The sequence below is a fragment of the Gymnogyps californianus genome, chromosome 21 (genome assembly GCF_018139145.2).
Source record: "Gymnogyps californianus isolate 813 chromosome 21, ASM1813914v2, whole genome shotgun sequence".
Lineage (NCBI taxonomy): Eukaryota > Metazoa > Chordata > Aves > Accipitriformes > Cathartidae > Gymnogyps > Gymnogyps californianus.
In genome coordinates, this window is record NC_059491.1 from 2838952 (window position 1) to 2857203 (window position 18252).

Below are 18252 nucleotides of genomic sequence, written 5' to 3' on the forward strand. Positions count from 1 at the left end.
CTGCCAAGTTCGGTGGCATTTTTAGTTTAACAGCCCAAGCAATCGGCAAGATTCACGAATTCACGCTAAATGACCTGTTTTCTTTTGTAAACACTTGAGCCCTTGCGGGTCGCGCCCGCCGGTTCGCCGGTGCTGCCCGGGAAGCCCCGGGCTCCGGAGCAAGCCGTGTTTCTTAAGAACAACCCGGGGCCTGTCGAGCGCTGCTAGGTTGCGTATCAGAGGCGCGACACACAGAGGGGCGGTCCGGGACCCGGCGGCGCAGGCCGCCCGTGAACCCCGCCAAGAAGCCGGTTCCGCGGCGCGGCAGAGAGGATCACGGTCGCTCCGCTCTGGGGACCGGGACCGGCCCCGCCGCGGGCGAGAGCCGCCCGGGGCGAGGGCGGCGCGGGGGAGCTCCGGGGTCGGGCCCTCGGCGCGCCCCGCCTCCAGCTCTATGGCTGGCGGCGCGCTACCTCCGCCGCCGCCGGCTCCGCCTCTCTCTCGATGGTAGGCGGCGGCCTCCGCCCCCTGACGCCCGCTCCGCGGTTGGCCGCGGCGGGGCGGCGCGGCCCTGGTGACACGTCCCGGCACCGCCCGCCGCCGGGCTCCCGCCGCCATTTTGTGCGAGCCGCGGCCGGGGCCGAGAGGGTTTCGGAGCCGTGGGGAGGGAGCTGGGCTCTTCCCTGCGCCGCCATGCCTTCCTCGCCGCTCCGCGTGGCCGTGGTGTGCTCCAGCAACCAGAACCGCAGCATGGAGGCGCACAACATCCTCAGGTAACCAGGGCCTGCCCGACCCCCTTCCTTCCTCCGGCCGGCGGCGGCGCGGCCTGGCCCGCTGCTGCCGGGCCCCGCGAGTGCGTCCTAGGCCCTGGCGGCCGCCTTCCGTCGCGGGCCGCCCCTCCGGACCGCATCAGGGGCCCTTCCTTGGCCGCTGTAGTGCGGACACTGGCTGCCTTGCTTGCCCTGGAGCTGGGCTCAAGTGGGCTGTCAGGGCAGCGGGGCGCCGCGCCGGCTGCGGTCCGAGGCCGTGCTCGGGGCCTGCGCCTGACCCTGCTAGGCCCACGGGCTTGGGGACTTCATCCTGTTTGCATCCTGTCTCGTCCGGACCCTGCTCCAGGCTGGGTTCGGCGGAGTGGCCGGTGCGGTGGGGTCTGTTCCACCGTCGCTGGCGGGCTTCCGGATCCAGTGGTGCAAAACACGAGCTGGCAAATTCGACAGGCGCAGAACAGCTCCCGTGTTTCGGCATCTGAAAACTTAAATGCTCCTTTTCTCTCTCTTTTTTCTTTTTTTTTTTTCCCCCTTTAATGCATCTGAAGACTGGAACTGCTCTATGCACTGAAAGGGAGCCTTTTCCTGCTGCAGGAAAACTGGACAAAGTGTTTGGTTCAGAATGTTAAATATCTTTGAGATTATGAGGGTTCATCTGTTTGGCATTGCAAGTATTTTCAGTTTGGCTGAATTCAAAAGGGGAGATGGGAGACTGGGGATGGACTGACAGACAGGAGAGACCTGATCTGCCTGAAATCATGTTCCTAAATCTTCCCTATGCACTGCAGGAACATGATAAAGGGTTTTTTTGTTGAAGTTATGCAAAGTAACATTCACATTAAAAGGTACATATTGCTAGCATAGTAAGCCAAACAACTATGTGTAAATTGTGTGCTACATTTAAATAAAAACAACAGCCTTGAAAGGAATAAATAATAGAAGTATCTGGTCTGGCAGCCATCTTACTGTGAGCAGCATATGATGCTGTTAATGCTTAAACTTGGCATCAGATGTTACCTGTGGCAGTTCTATGAAAACATGTTATTGCCAATAGCTGCTTGGGGTGGAAGGATGCTATTCTTCTGTTGCTTTTCTGCTAATAATACTGGAACTGAGTTTTAATTGAAATCTGAGTACTAAGAACAAAGTTAAATTTACTTCTAATGTCTAGCCATTTTCTTCCTCTCTGTTTTTGCAGAAGAAATAAATCACTTCCGGTGTGACTGATGTTCTTCTGGCAAATGTGGCAGGGAAATGTTTTTTGAAAGTCTATTCTTCCTTAAGATTTTAATTAAAAATTAACAAAATGTATGTATTTGGAAAATATTTATTTTCAGCAACATCCTGTGTAATTATAGCAACGATAGCATAAATGGCAAAATAGAGGTGAATTGCTGATGCTGTTCTAAAGAAATAACTACCCCATGCAATGAGAATGGTCATGTGCCAGTAAACTTCAGGAAAACGTCTGCATTGGCTCAAAGCCAGTCTGCTTTACCAGTTCAGGGTAATGTCTTGCTATATGTTGCACTGCAGTTTGAAAGAACACATGATTAAAAGAGGAAGAAGAGTTAGGAAGAAATTGAGGTATTATGAAACTTCAAGGTATTTTGTTAAGGGATTACAAGACTTTGAAGGATACAGATTCTATAGAACAGTAGGTGACTATTTGGAAACAAAATCTGGAGTCCAGCCTTCAATGTTGAACATCTTAATGAACATTCATAAATAGCGCTTTGTAATGTGTAGCCTAAGATCTTGCATAAGTATTTTATATAGGCTTTTTTGGAAAATCGGCTAGGAAATGTATAAAAACTAAAATTTTTGTTGATGTGTTTGTCTTATATTTGAGTCTTTTAGATTTTTGTAATGCTGTAGGTCAGGTTTCAGAATTAACTTCTGTAGTCTATTCAGTGTTTTAGTGAATTACAGGTTTTAGTTAAGGCAAATTTTTCATGTAGAATTTTTATCAGTAACTGTGCTTGTTCCACTCTTCAATTTATAGAGAAAAATATCTATCAGTAAGGCAAGCTTATTTTACTTTCCAGATGTTAGGCCTACCTAGTGCCTACTAAAACTTGAACTTAATTGTATGCTACTTCCTTTTAAAGCAAAAATGATCTTGCAGAAATGTCTGAATTTTAACTTCTGATACATTTGTAAAACATAAAATTTAGCCCTCCACATATAACATCTAGGTGAAGTGTTTGATTTACTTGGTAGGTTTTTGTTGGAAGTACATGCAGTCCATCACTTCTTGCTTTTATGTTTCTTCTTTTTAATGTATGAAATTATGAAGTGCTTTAAGCAGGCTTGATTTAACATCTTAATGTACTTACATTTTGTAGCATCCTGGTGTTCTCTCTTTTGGACTCAGAAAAGCAAAATTGTAGTGCATACTTTCTTCGCACACTTCACTGGTTTGGGGAATGGTGGTGGTGTGTGTTTGTTTGGGTTTATTTTTCTTTCTTTAAACTTAACGTACTAGCTAGTAAGAGTTACTTTTTTTTGGACACTTACAAACTTTTTGTCCTTTTAAATTGTAGTGGTTCATTCCAGAGGGGTTTGCAGTGAGTCTTAGTTGCCAACCTGAATTTCTCATTCATCCTTACTGTAGTTGATATCTCTCTGCTGCCACTTGTGCCTCTGGAAAACAAACGTATCCATTAGATCTTTTTCATATCTGAATAATCAATCTACCAGTTTCTGGTGTTATCTTGGTTCAGTACAAAGTTTGCTTTGTAGTGTGCTTGCATATTTTCTAATTAACCAGGTTTTAAACATTTTGTTCTAATCTTCCAACAGCAGTCAGACTGAAGGTCTTTTGAAGTTTGTTGATAGAACACTTACCGTCACCATAGGGGTATGTTGAGACATTAAAGCAGAGGGAAAAGAGGAAAAGCAATAAGGACTATGCAGAAAGACACAATCCTTCCTTAAAAGCTGTCAAACTGGATGTTCATGTGTAACCAGTCCCTAGGTCAAATCTTACTCCTCCTACATTTCTTGCTTTTACAAATATAATTTGTGTATAGGTCTTTTTTTTTTTTTTTTTTTTTTGCCATAGAATATGCAGACTTAGGCCATGGTTCTCCTTCAAACATAGAAGAGGAAGGTGGAAGGGTAACACTTCCCTTGTTACCAAACTTCATTATGCAGCAACTTTGACATTTCCATTTGGGTATATTTATTTGGTAGTACACTGATGGCCTTTAAAAGGAAGTTATCGTTTCAAACTCTCCCAGTGTATAGGAGGTGCTCTGGTAACTTTGTATTTTCAGGCTCTTACGTTATAGATATCCTATCTCTGTCTCCTGAGTTCAGGGTCTCTGTGTTACTACTGATAATGAAAACTTACAGGAACTGATACGCACTTAAGCTATATATATGTTCCTTTGTTTTAGGAAACTAAGTGTGTTAAGAAATTAGGAGTGTGAATATGAGATATCTTAGTGGCAGTAAACAGATTTAAATATTGAAACGCTCCTAGCTGAAACTTAAATTTCATATTGATGTTAGTTGCACCCTTGCAGTTTACATAAGTTGCTAGTCACAGCTTTGATGTGGCTTTAATACTGGCATTATCTGTCAGCAGCCAAATGCAGTGAAGTATTGAAATTTGTATTGCTTCATTTAAGAAATCTTAAATTGTATTAATAAGCCCTCAAGAAGGATATGTTTTAATGTTTTTATATTATAGCACTTTCATTTGACAGCTTATCAGTGATAATGCAAATTACAACAAGTTGTTAAAATTTTGTAATCAAAATTAGTTAACAGTGCTTGTGTTCCTGGTGTTTAACAGTGTGGGATTTTTTGGGGGTTGTTTGGTTTTTTTTATATTGGTTGAATGGCATAAGATATTTTCGAAGTGGTCTACAAGGAGGGCACTGTCACTAGTTATTTTCCTGCTACATGTTGTGGAAGGGGATGTATTAAAATTACAGGGGTATTAAAAATCAGGGGATTTGTCCCCGGAAAGTCTTTACCACTACCAGCTGCAGCGGTACTACAGGATTTATTGCATTTGCTTTAATGTTTAGTAATACTTATTACTGGCCATTGTAAGAAGAGAAGCTGTACTGTTATGACCTTACAGTAAGCTGAAAAATACCTTAATCTAGTAAGCATGTGTGAGATCCCAAAATAACAATGGAATAGAAGAAAGGTGTGGATAAAAGTTCATGTTTCAATCTGCATGGATTAATATCATCTCTCAGTACCTGAAACTGAGTGATAACAACTCTGTCATGTGTTAGTGCTTTGTTAGTGTAGTCCCATGTTGATCTCTGCTTTCAGCAGCAGTTGTGTCCCAGATGAGAAGTAGTATTTGCAGTGAGCTCTGAGATTCTTTGGAGGGAAATGCAATGACTGTTTTCAGGTTCTTCAGTTAAAAGTCTGTAAACTCATGGGCACATGAGTAGTGTATGTGATCTCATTGTAATGAGCTTTGGATTTAAACTGAGGTGAGCATACTTGCTGAAAATGAGATCTATGTACTGGCTTATATTTGTACTTAGTATATTGATAGTTTATGTACATTGGTCTTAATAGTATTAATAGAAACAGCTTCCTGAAATTTCACAACATTTGCAGGTCTGTTAATGTTTAAGCTTCACGTTTTCAGAAATCAGTGCTAGGATAGTATATTAGTATATCTTACCCTTTACTGTTCATGGTAAAGTTGAAGCTCATTATTTTCCATCTTCTGGGTAGTTTTACTAGGTCAAGAACAAATATTCGATACACATTGTCTTGTAGAAAATGTTCATTGTTAAAAGGCTGTGCCACATTACAACAGATACTCGATGACTCACTAAACTAGATCTGTCCAGCTGCTTAGTAAAAGCAGGCTCTGTTGAATAATGGTTCTGTGCAGGCATTCTTCCCTCTTCCCCGCCCCCCAATTGTTGCAAGAAATGTGTTGAAACATTTTCTGACTATTTCATAGTAGTACACCTGGTGCATTGTTGTGGTTTAACCCCAGCTGGCAACTAAGCCCCACACAGCTGCGTGCTCACTTCCCCCCACCCTGTGGGATGGGGGAGAGAATCGGAAGAGTAAAAGTGAGAAAACTCATGGATTGAGATAAAGACAGTTTAATAAGTAAAGGCCGCATGTGTGAGCAAAGCAAAACAAGGAATTCGTTTACTACTTCCCATCGGCAGGCAGGTGTTCAGCCATCTCCAGGAAAGCAGGGCTCCATCACGCGTAAGGGTTACTTGGGAAGACAAATGCCATCACTCCGAATGTCCCCCCCTTCCTTCTTCTTCCCCCAGCTTTATAAGCTGAGCATGACGTCCTATGGTATGGAATATCCCTTTGGTCAGTTGGGGTCAGCTGTCCCAGCTGTGTCCCCTCCCAACTCCTTGTGCATCCCCAGCCTGCTCACTGGTGGGGTGTTCTGAGAAGCAGAAAAGGCCTTGACTCTGTGTAAGCACTGCTCAGCAATAACTAAAACATCCCTGTATTATAAAAACTGTTTTCAGCACAAATCCAAAACATAGCCTCATACTAACTACTATGAAGAAAATTAACTCTATCCCAGCCAAAACCAGCACATGCATAAATAGTGTAAAAGCTGTACCCTGGCAACTGCTGGTGTCAAAGCATGAAACTCCATGTGAGAAATGCATATTCCAGCTATTAAGGAAGTAATTTTCAATGGGTTGTGTGCATTAGAGGCACAAATTTTTGATGTCTGGAACTTCAAATTAAAATTTCTGTTTTGCTTTATATGAGATCGTGCAAACTTCAGGGACACTTCCGACAGTTGGAGATGGGCCGCTTAATGTGTGTGACCCAAGTAGATGTATTTCAGAGAATAATATTAAAGGAAGAATTAAAAGTTAGGAGGAAAGTACAGAAGAAAATATTTTCCATTGTAGCGTTACTGCTTTGCAGTAACGTGGGAGAGAAAGAAAGGCAGAAAATGCAAGGTGCCACTATTTCTCAGTTGGTATTAAAATTCTTAGCAAAAATAGCTTCAAGTGGTAGATATAGAAAGGAAAGAAGGGTGAGACACCTGGAAAAAGATCAAATTTGAAACATTAGTATTTTAGCACTGCAGTTTCTTCTGTACATGTTATGGCTCTCTTCATGTCCAGTAGAAGCAGTAGAATAAAAATTTGGGTCTGGAATTATTGCAGGGAAAATAAACTAAATGTAACTGGTGCAGTTATGAGTCACTGTTAATGTGATGGAGGGTTGGGAGGGGGAAAGAATTGCACTTTTTTCCACTTGTATCCGTTTTCAGTCATTAGTCCTGCAGAAAGAAGCAAAGAATCATCATGTATCCTGTCTGTTTACAGAAATAGGAACCTATAAATAGTTGGTGGAAGAAAAAGTGTAGTGAAGCAAGAAAAGAGAAAGGAGGTGCTATGTTCCAATAGGATGAATTAAAGGAAATAACACTATGGATAGTGGCATAGCAGTGTTTGAGCTTGGGACAAAGTTTGATCACAGTTAGTCTCTGCGTAGAAGCTTTTTGGATCACTTCGAAGACACCATTTGAAGGCAAACATGCAATTTGAATTGGTGTGTTCTACTGAATTTCTTTGTTATCTTGTATGTGAAGACCAAGAAGTCAAGGTGTGACTCTTGCACTGGTTCCCAGTCTCCTGCTCACTCTTCTCAGAAGAAGGCTCTACAGATTTTTTTTTTTGGGGGGGGGGGGGGGGGGGGAATGGGGGAGGAGGGCAGGCGTTGGGTTCTTTACTTGCTTTTTGTTTTAACATTGTTCGCTCTATTCAGTCTCTGCTAAATCATTGAAGCTGAAAGTGTGCATCCTTAAAAAAATTATATTGAGCTGTGGTCATGGCCTGTTTCAGAAGTTAGATTGTCATTATAAAGCCAAATGTTTCAGCATTCTGGACGGTAGCAACAGTATTTTACTGTGTAACTCTGTCCATTAGACCACCAGAAAGCAATCTCTTTTTGGTCCTGTTATTCAACAAATATATTGTAATGTTTCTTTAATATTACTGAAGGATTTGTTGAGGTTCAAGTAGGTGTATTTAGGTTAATCGGAACATTTTGGCATTACCCCTAAAGACAAGCAGGTTCCTGCCTTTTTTTTTTTTAATTATAATTATTAAACAAGTAGTTGTTCATAAGAATGGAATGAAGCTATCCTTGGCTTACCCAAGAGTTTTAGGTACCAGCCAGCAGAATATCTGCCCCACTTCTGTAAAGGTAATTACACAGTATGTTTTTCAGTCCACTTTTCTCAAGTGCCAGGCACATAAATGTTTGTATTAGGCTAATTAAATTACACTAGAGGTAGTTTTGGCAACATAGTGAGGGGAATAATGTCGTTAGCCCAGCAACTTTAGCAGAATACATGTGTATTGATCAGTTTGTGTTGTTACCTACTTTCTTATATCAAGACAAAAACATCTCTGCCTATACTGTATTGTCCAAGAGTGAATACAGAACACATGCTTGTTGCAAATCCAGGATGCCTGAAAGCACAAAAGAAATATCCAAAATGCTATGTACCATAATTCTAAGAAAATTTCATATAAAATATAAGCGCTCCTTTAGAAATGGTGTATGAGTTTTGATTGGAACTGCAAGGAAATATGCCTGTTGGGTACGCTTGGCAATTTAGTTAAGAGTTGCCCAACTATTTGGTTGCTAAGAGGTGTTTTTAAAATTCAGTACGTGTTCTTCAGCACTTTGGTGTTTAAAGTCCATCCAATCTAACTGCCTTTCCCCCCTCCTCCCTTCCCCTCTGTCTTTCAGCAAACGAGGATTCAGTGTCCGATCCTTTGGAACGGGGACTCATGTGAAACTGCCAGGACCAGCACCGGACAAGCCGAATGTTTATGATTTCAAAACAACATATGATCAGATGTACAATGATCTGCTTAGGAAAGACAAAGAACTGTATCCCTGTGGCATGGCCTTTTTAAAAAATCCAATATGGTTCATCCTTGAAAGGTGTAATTTGTTATTTGGCATTATGCATTAGGAATATATAGTTGCTTGACTGGTGAACTTAAAATGTTTTAAGTTTATAGGAGGTTTTTTTACAATGGGCCTCTAGTGCTCCCTTGTAAATTGCTATTGAGTTACAATGCACACATTCAAAATGCTCTTTTGTAGTGTGTTAACATGTTTAGCTCTTGAATGAAAACACATTAATACTACCACCGATTGTCCATTACCTCCACTGCACTGTGGACCATATTTTCTCAGTGCAAGGACTGTCCTGATAATGGATATGCGAAGAGCGACCACCTCGACATTAATGTTGTATTTAGCTCAGACAAACTGACAGGTAAGGTTTACAGTATACTTTCTCTGGGAGAGAGGATACGTTTCATTAAAGAGCTCACCCTTCTTACTGAGAATTTCTTGATACATGATTTGATCTGTGCACCGAAAAAAAAAAATAAAAATCCTATAGTATGTTATAAAGAATGGACATAGGAGAGCCCAATAACATATTTAATCCTGGAGAGCAGAGGTGATCAAGATTATGCACACTCCTTAAAACCATGACTGATGTCAAACTGCATGATTTTAGAACATCTATATTTAAAGTTGATTTTTCATTTCTTTCTGAGAAAACCCACAAACCTAGAAAATTGGGGTACTCATTCTAGATACTCTTTTCTCAACAAGGGATCTGATTTTTTTTAATGTTAAATATGAAAGAGAAAATTTACCCTAAATAAGGGATTCAGTATATGCTGAATTTCTGCTTAAAAGATAGAGGACCCTTTAGAGTGAAGTATCCCAGAAATGAATCTTGGTAATTTAATAGAGCAGTCTTTGCACTTTTTAGTGGTATAAGGTTTTTTTCCTAAAATCTTGGATATGGCCATCTGAAGATCCAACAGGAATGTCAACATGGTTTAAATGTCTTAATTTTATTCAAACAGCCCAGTTTTCTTGCATCTTTTTGAAAAAACTGGAATAAGACTAAACAGGTTGTCAGAGACTAGAAAACTTGGAACATGGTAGAAAACAGTTCAAGCTGTTAGCCAAGGCGTCAGCAAACTCAACAACTTTTTGAAAGATAGCTCTACGGTTGTTTGGTCGTACAGATTATACTATGGCTTGCTACTGCTCAGCAAATTCTTTGTTGTATTTGCTGACCAGAAATAGTAAATTTGAGCTCCCTGAGACCCCAAGAGTGGTGGCTTCTTTTGCATTGGGCATTGAAAGACTTTGTTAAGAAGGGCTGGGCTGTTTGATTAAAGCTATACAGCACAGTGAGAACTGATCAAACATTGGAATACCTTTCTGCATGGTGTGCCACACAAATGGTATCCCTTGCAGGGGTACTGGTTTCCTAATATCTAATTAGAGGTCCTTGTTTAAAAAAAATTCAAAATGTAGGGTATAGTCTTAATGAATCACGTGTGATGTGCTGGGGTTTTTTTTATCCCTCTGCCTATAGAGAAAAGGAAAATCTTGCAAACCAATCTTAACAAGGTATGCCATGTCTTGATTAAAAAATAATTGCTTCAAAAGAAAATTACTTGAATTGAGAAGTAATTTTAACAAGCACTAATGACTTGCGAGTTCCTTGTTGCATTCCACATTGCTGCTGTACTGAGTATGGCAATACTTTAAGATAAAACCAACAGAAAGCCTACCTAGTCCCCGCCATTCAGCATAGTTTGGAGTTACCATTTTGGTTCTGCTCCATGCTGGAACAAAATAGATTTGTTCCTCAAATGTATTTGCAGTGTTACAGTTAAACCTTTTCTCAAGATAAAAGAAAGCAAGTTTAAACAATAGCCGTTGCAAGGGAAATAGGGCAAGAACAATTACCTCTACATCTTTGCATTTTTGATTCTTTGATAATATAAGTTAAGATTTTCAGAGTGAAGACTGTCAGTGCAGAAGGCAACTCCGTTTCCAGAAATGGGTTTTGAGGGTAAAGACTTTTACAGTAACCAAAACCAGACCTACTCTTGTCAGAGTTGTGGAGTAGTTTTTTGTGAACCAGGGTCGCATGGGCTCTCGGGTTTTTGGGGTGAGCATTGCTTCATAGAGGTGATGGGCATGCAGACATTACCTGCTGAAGGGTGGGAGGGCCTGCTCTTCTGATGGGCTTTGAGTGTAATTGGTATGGGGAACCAAAAGAAGGTGTGGTTCTTCATATGATTTAGCTGCTTGTTCTGTTCCCCAGCCTTGCTTTCATCGGCTAAGTGGAGATGACGGTCATCTGTAGCCTTTCCATGAGGTTTGAGATAGTGTATCTTGTTCCCATATTCAGTGATGGGACACATGAAGTTTGAGTGCTCAGGATTCAATATTGCCTCACTTAAGAGTGATGTCCTTCCTCCAGTTCTGTATGCCAACAGGGGTCCAAAGCATTATGGACACTAGATACTCAGTAAAATTGTGGCTGTAAGGAACTTAGAACGTTCTCTGGCCAGCCAAGTAAATGACCCCTGTTGCAGAAGCTCATTTCTGTTTGAGACTACTGCTTTCTGAAGTGTTGGGACGTCAGTCAGAGCAAGGTTACAAATGTGTTAGAGTGAAAAGATCCATTGAAACTTTCTTATTCACTTGTGGAAGGGGGGGGAACTATCAAAAACCCACTCTGCAGAGACTAAAAGCACCTTCATTGCAGTTAATTAGTGAAATACAGAGCACAAGCTCACATGCCTTGAAGGCATATGTTGCATTTCAGAAGCACAGGAATAAGGGATTAATGGAGCCAGGCATACAGATTCAGTTGAGTAGGTGGTTACAGTATATCTAAAATGGAAGTACTTCAAAGCGTTCTAAGATGTGGTAGTTAAACCTTATAGTTAAAATAAGTATCCACATCTACCATTGCATTTTTAGAATATAGTGTTTAAACTCCCTGAGTCCTAATAGAGGGCTGCAACAAAACCATTTAAGGCTGTTCTGAATGTGGCTTTTGGTTGCTTTTTAAAATATTACTCTTATTTCTAGGAGAACAGTAGAGTGTTCTACTACTAATCTGTAGGAGACGTGACCATGGTCTGTGGTACCTCTGTGGGGCTATGCATGCATAATATGGATACACTACCTTGTATTTGCATGTGTAACTGGACCTCTCAAAGATAGGCCACTAGGATTACTTGCCCCTTACAGCTGTGTGAAGGGGTTTAAGGACTTAGTTCTAATTATATGGTGGTGACTTTAAAGATGAAACAAAAATAGAGGAAAACTGGTCAGTCTTGCCTTCAAGTGAACACAAAAACTAGTCAAGGATGAAACTTTCTAAACACCAATTTAAATCTGCAACAGCAGTTGATTTTTATGCCCAGGGATAGGAACTGTTCAAATGGAAATTTGACCAAAATTCTGCCGCTGTAGCTCCTGGTTTTTATATCAATATTAACTAACTCCATGATTGATTGTTTCTTTCCCTTTCTCAACACTGATGTATCTGTGACCCTCAGATGGAAGATACCTAATGATTTCCATAGATAGGTTTTTTTTATTAGGATTTCTAGGCAGCCTGCCTCTACTCTGCAAGCTTGGCCTCCTGCTCTGTTTCCTACTTTTTTGACCTCCTCTTTTAATTTGACCTGCTCTCTAACTGTAGATAGGATTCCAGTTTTAGCTCCATAGTTATATGATGATATAAAATTGGGGGGAGGGGGGCCAGAACCTGTCCTCAAGAAATTACTGAAGGTGTGCTTCAGTTAGAAAGGAAAATGTTTCAAAAATGAAGAAGAAAAACTGGCTTGGTACATATCACTCAAAGACATAAGGATTCTTTTCTGTCAAAAAAAAAAAAAAAGGATAGTCTAGGTGATTGGGATCTAGTTTTTTCTCCGAACTCCATATTTAAGCTGGATGGCCATATGGTACATTTTGTGCTATTGCTGCTATGTAGTGGTTGTTGGGTTTTTTTAATAATACCCTTCACATTCAGAACAAGTGGAACCAGTTTCTTCTGCCATATACAGACGTCTTTGCCAGTGAATATTTGTAGCATTATGGTCTCCCCATAGCTGACGCTTATCCCTGGTTTATCCCCCAGTCTTCCATCTGCCTAAGAAGATGTGCTCTATTAACTGGTAAGATGCATTGTGGTAGAACATCAGTAGAGGAAAATGTGGTGGCTTTGGAGCAAGTGTGGGCTTGAGGGATTATGTATAGCAGTTCCAGAATTGAAGGGGGGAAGAAAGTCTGAAGCAGGTTCTGGCATGCACAAGATCTTCACAGGGTCTAGATGAACAAAACTGAAATCTTTATCTCCCTACAGAAGATGAGGAAGGCCAACAGAAGTATATTGTTGACCTAAATTGGCTTCACTGTAGAACTGTGTAGGAGAAGGATTCTGTGCCTTTCCCAAAACTTTTCAGTCCCACTTGAGACACCATCTCCTGTGCCCATGAAGAGGAATAAACACAAAGAGGATCGGGACTGGCTGAGATGAGGGGGCATCCAGAAACAGTGAGGCTGTATTGAGGAGTAATTTTTCTGTCTTTGTAGGGTGGTGATGAAGGAGGATCCTTTAGTGCTGAAATCTTAGTCAGACATCACTGCATTTAGGCTTTTCTTGCAGAAAAACTGCATCTCCTGCCTTGGGAGTCAAGCTTAGCTTCATGGGACAATACAGTTTGGGTATTAATAGTCAGCCCTTCCAGAAGGTTTCCTCTGCTCTCCCTTAACACTAGTACTGGAAGAAAGGAATCAGTTTCTTACGCAGTGTCTCTCAACTATAGTAGAAAGTTACTTGGCATCAGCTACAGGATTGATAAGCTGGCTGCGAAATACTGCACATCCATTGTAGTGTGAGTGTGTTGCTGGGTTCTGGTCAAGGCAAGAAATAGAATTGCTTGTTGGACCATGGTCAGACTATCTTACAGGTCAATAGGAAGTCATTCTCTATTCAGTCTGAAGGGTGGAGTCAGTAAGAGATTAATATTTTTAAATCGGGGACTAAAACTGAAAGGGAATTGTCGTAACACACCTGCTAATAAACTAAAATTCTGTAAGTATGCAGCTAGTCCAGGATTACATCTACCACCTTTTCCTAGCTATGAGCATAGTAGCGTCTGTCTGTTGAAGCCTTGGTCTTAGTTGTTTAGAATTCCTGGCTTCATATAGTCAGGTTCTTGAGAATTCTTGCTTTTGAACTGATCAGTTTGCTCCAATATATCTTCTTAACATTGGAGTAAACTGATGTGGAGAAGCCAGTTAATAAGTAGTGGCTTTATTCCATTTTCTTAGCCTGGTAAGTAAGGGACCAGATATAAGGATTTCCATTTCTGATATAGTTTATCTAGAGCATAAACCAGAAGTTTTTCTGCACTTCACATCTCTTAAATTGTTTGTTTATGCAAGACCTTCCTTCTGTTGGGCTTAACTTTCATTTTCTTGAGGGGGGTGTAGTATCGAATGGTATCTTGGATCTTGCCGCTTAGTTGTGTTTTCCCACTTTCAAAAAGTGGCATATGATACTGATAGCCGGATGATTCATGGCCTGAGCTTATGACTGTGCAGGCATTGATGGGGAAAAGTTGTGGGAAAAGTTGGCAGTGACAGGAATATCTTGCTCTAAACCACTTCCCCAGTTTCTTTTGAATACCGTTTGTTTGCTGCAGAAACTTCTGCCACCTGTAACTAAAGCTGTAGGATCCATAATACTTGAGTAGTAATTCCTGACATTAATGAACTACCCTAATACATGGAGCGTTTATGTTGGACCACTTTACTGGAGGCTGTACAAAGCAACCTTGAGTTGCTTAATGGGGAAAGTTACCACTGCATGGGTGCACAGGAGGACTAGTGAGATCTGCAGAGCATCTGCACCCTGCTTGTTGGGGCCATATAGCTCAATCTTGAGGAGTAACTTAATTAAATTCCACTTCAGGTAAGCTCTTCATGCATGTATTTATCTTACGTTTTCATTTGGTTTTCTTCATGGATTTTGAACCGATAAACAGTTGTCAGCTTCTGTTCTGAGCTGTCATTCCAGTGGTCAGTGGGATAGTTTCTGTATCTCTGTAAACCACTTTGGAATGTTTTGGTCTAGGTGTGTTTGGGGGTTTGGTTTGTTGTTGGTTTTTTCCATTTTTTTGAAGCCTGACCTTGCAAAAGCTAAAAGTGGTTGAAATCATGGCCTGCTGCATGTCAGTGGCAAAACTTCTTTTGAATGCAGTGCAGCACAAGTCTCATTTTCTTTCTTAACATGTCTTTTGAAGTACTTTAATGCTCCTAGAAATAGAGGGAAGGGATGAGGATGGAAAGCAGTGTTTAAACTGGATTTGAACAATCTTTTAAGAGGCACATTTCTGCAAATCTATACGCTTCCAGCCATAAGCTGAATTCCAATCCCTTTTTCTCCATGAAGGATCATAAGACCAAAACACTTCACAAAATCTTAGGCAGCCTTTCAGAGGCAGCAGTTTTCAGTACTTTTTGTTTGGCTTCTGATCAGACTGCCATTAATCTTCTTTTCATTCACATTAAAAAGGAAATATTTAAAATTATTTAAAAATACATAAAACATATAAATTACATTATTTAAATATTATTTCCTCTGTATTTGAACTTCTGGGACATGGTAGAAACTACAGACTCCAGTCTAATATTAAATGTTTTTCAGCATATAAAACATCCTCTGCCATCCTGTCTGTCTTCTAGGTAGTCTTTGGAAGGTTTATTTCGTTAACCGAGGTGAGTCCTGAACAGATGAAAGAATTCTGCCTAAAGGATCCTGTCTGAAGCTGATAACTATTGTAAAATCCATTTAGAATTTGAGTGATTTCATTGACTGTGTTTCAGTCATAATGTATCAACTCTATGAATGAACACATACTTTTGAATCTTTAAGTGTCTTTAAAAGGGCATTCTTGGAAGTAAAGGTGACACTTTGGATCTGAGACTTCACATATTTGAATGGATGTTAAAAATAAGGCTACTTGAATGTCTAGCCAAAATATGTCCTTGCAGTCTGCTGGCCTCCTGAATGCACCATGCACAATTAGCGTTGCTTAGAAATGTTTTGCTGCATAAGCAGATCATAATGCATTGGCTCTGTTGCTTGTGATATAACACAGGAAGCTTTCATAAGTAGTGTTAGCAGTAAATGCAGCAAGACACTCATATTGTTTGCTCTTTGCATAGCTAACTTCTTAGCATGGGTTTTCTTTGTTTATAGACTATCATCTTTGTAAGGGACTTTTGTATAAGGGTAAGTAAAAAAATTTTGCTGCCTCTGCTCTTGGGCATTGGCTTAAATCCTACTCAGTCCTGTTTGTAATCTGTAGTTGATAAAACTTTAAAAGCAGTCTGCAGCATAAAAATGAGCATAGCTATGTTTGGTCCTAGTTTGGCAATTTCATCCTGGACTTGAATGAGGGGAGAGAAGTGACAGTAGACTACTGTTTCTTGCCTTGAAGAGATTGCTTCAGACTAACACAAAATTTATTCTGTGCCAACATAAGGGATGCTTATACATATTTTTTTCTTATATTGATTCCAAAACAATTTCCATCTTCAGGGTAGTGACTATAATTTCTTCAACTAGCATTAGTTGCAAGACAGTAAAACCTCTGTGCCTGACTTCTGGGATGTTTATGCCATTTTTCTTGGATATGCAGAAAGATAGTGAAAACATTTAACAGATGGACTGAAGGCATATTTCCACACACAGTTTGCAAATATGTATTACCACTTCTTGTTCTTTGCTCTTGTATTTGTAACTAAAGATAGGGAGTTTTTTGCAGGAGCATTTTATCTTGCAGCATTTTCTACTTAAACTTTGTGTATGGAGTACTAGTGTCATGTCTGCCACCTTTTAAAATGGTAGACCTTTTAGGTATAAATCACATTTATTTCCATTTAGGCAAAGTTAGCATTCTCTTGGTACCACCATTGCTTCTTACTAAAGCTCCAAGTTAAGCAGCTCTAATTGAATCTTGTGGCATCACAGCTTCTACCTTTACTAAAGCATCTAGAAACTTGCAGCAAAACCAACAGCTTAAGTTATAGAAGATGGTTTTGAAAAATACTACTGTGAAGAAAGAAATTCGATTTAGTTTACTGGGAAGAAATAAATCTTCATAGTTTTAGCAATTAATTTTGATGCTTTTGACTCTAGAGTGATCAAGTTATATTCGTGCAAGACAAACCACTTTTGGGTATGGAAGAGCAAGTGGAAGTTTGATGCTTCATCATTTTTGTTTAAGGAGTCTGATCTTAAAAATTTCTCAATACTGCCAGAGGTACGAATAGTAGAAATCGACTGAACTGTGCCAAGTGTTTCTGATAATTTACATCTGAGATGGCTTATATGTCACCTGCTTCCATGAAGCGTTTTGAAAACTCACTTCTGTGTAGCTTGCCCCATGTCCACGTAGTATGGCATAAAACATCTTTCAGCTACTTATAGAGGAGCATTTTGAAAACTTCTAACAGATCGAAATGAAAGATTTTTTGGAAACTTTGGATTTTTTGGAAACTTTGGATGCATTTGGAAACGTGATCAATAACCCACATCTTGATAGAAGGAAGATCAGAAAAATGTGAAAGGTAAGAGAAATCTGAGTAAGATGGCCATTGTTATCATTTTACACTGGTCATACTCCTTGTACTCTTAGAGTACACGAGAGTGTGTGCAGGCATGTGCTTCAAGCATTGGCGGAATTATTTGGATCACGGTGTTTTGTGAAGGATAGCATATATCCTTCTATGTATTTCAAATACAATTGTTCTGGCACTTGGGGATCCAGATGCCAGATTTATTCAACTAGGGTAAATATAGCAAGGTTTCAGCAATGGACCAACATATAAAGAAGTACTTAGCAGCACACATTAGAAGTCTAGCATAGGAATGGCAGGAGAGGTGTGTGCCAGTTTCTTACTTTCCATCTCAGTAGAAACAAGTGGGCTGACACAACTGTGTTTATAAAATCCCACTCAATATAGAGAACAGTTGCTGGCATGGAATTCTTGTTGGAAGATCTTGTTCATGTATGCTGCTAGTGTACATGCAAGAAGTGTCTGAAGGGCTTCATATCCCAGATACAGCTCAGTCAGCCTTGAGAAATTCATATACATGAGAACTTTTTTCAAAAAAAATCTGCAATAAACTTCTGAAAGTCAGCGAAAGAGGGAATCTAATAGAAATATGCATGTAGATGCTTAACTTTCCCAAACGTGATGCTGCTACTTTAGGGGTTGGTTACTTTTGACTGATTTGATACAAGGTAGTGAAAGTAGCATTAAAATCAGAAGTCGTATGAATTACTGAAGTCCGTTTTCAGGATGTGTGAAAGAAATTCAGACTGTCTTGCTGCCATATACCTCTAATTGGCATAGCATAGATAACATTTCAGGAAAAAACCCAAAGTGATTAAAGTACTGTATTTTCAGAAGATAGTAAGCTGGGGTCAGGGGGAGGAGGTCTTCTAGCTTTGTTGCTGCCCAGTGGCAGAATTGGCAGTCTTCAGGATCTTTGGAATTTAATGCAAGAATGGAGACATACTAATGACCAGTGTGAGAAGGGCTTATTGTGAGAAGTGTTTACCCAAGGCACACAAGTTGTGTG

The 18252-nt window shown here is 40.3% G+C and overlaps 1 protein-coding gene across 1 annotated transcript in view; it reads left to right on the plus strand.

Moving 5' to 3' along the window:
- The first annotated feature begins 647 nt into the window (after positions 1-647).
- The window catches only part of SSU72 (SSU72 homolog, RNA polymerase II CTD phosphatase), a 29954-nt gene continuing 12349 nt past the window's right edge, over positions 648-18252 (plus strand). The window contains exons 1-2 of the mRNA XM_050909324.1: positions 648-752; positions 8493-8636. Of these exons, the coding sequence (XP_050765281.1) occupies positions 673-752; positions 8493-8636 (224 nt within the window). The 5' untranslated portion in view covers positions 648-672. The remainder of the gene's footprint in view (positions 753-8492; positions 8637-18252) is intronic.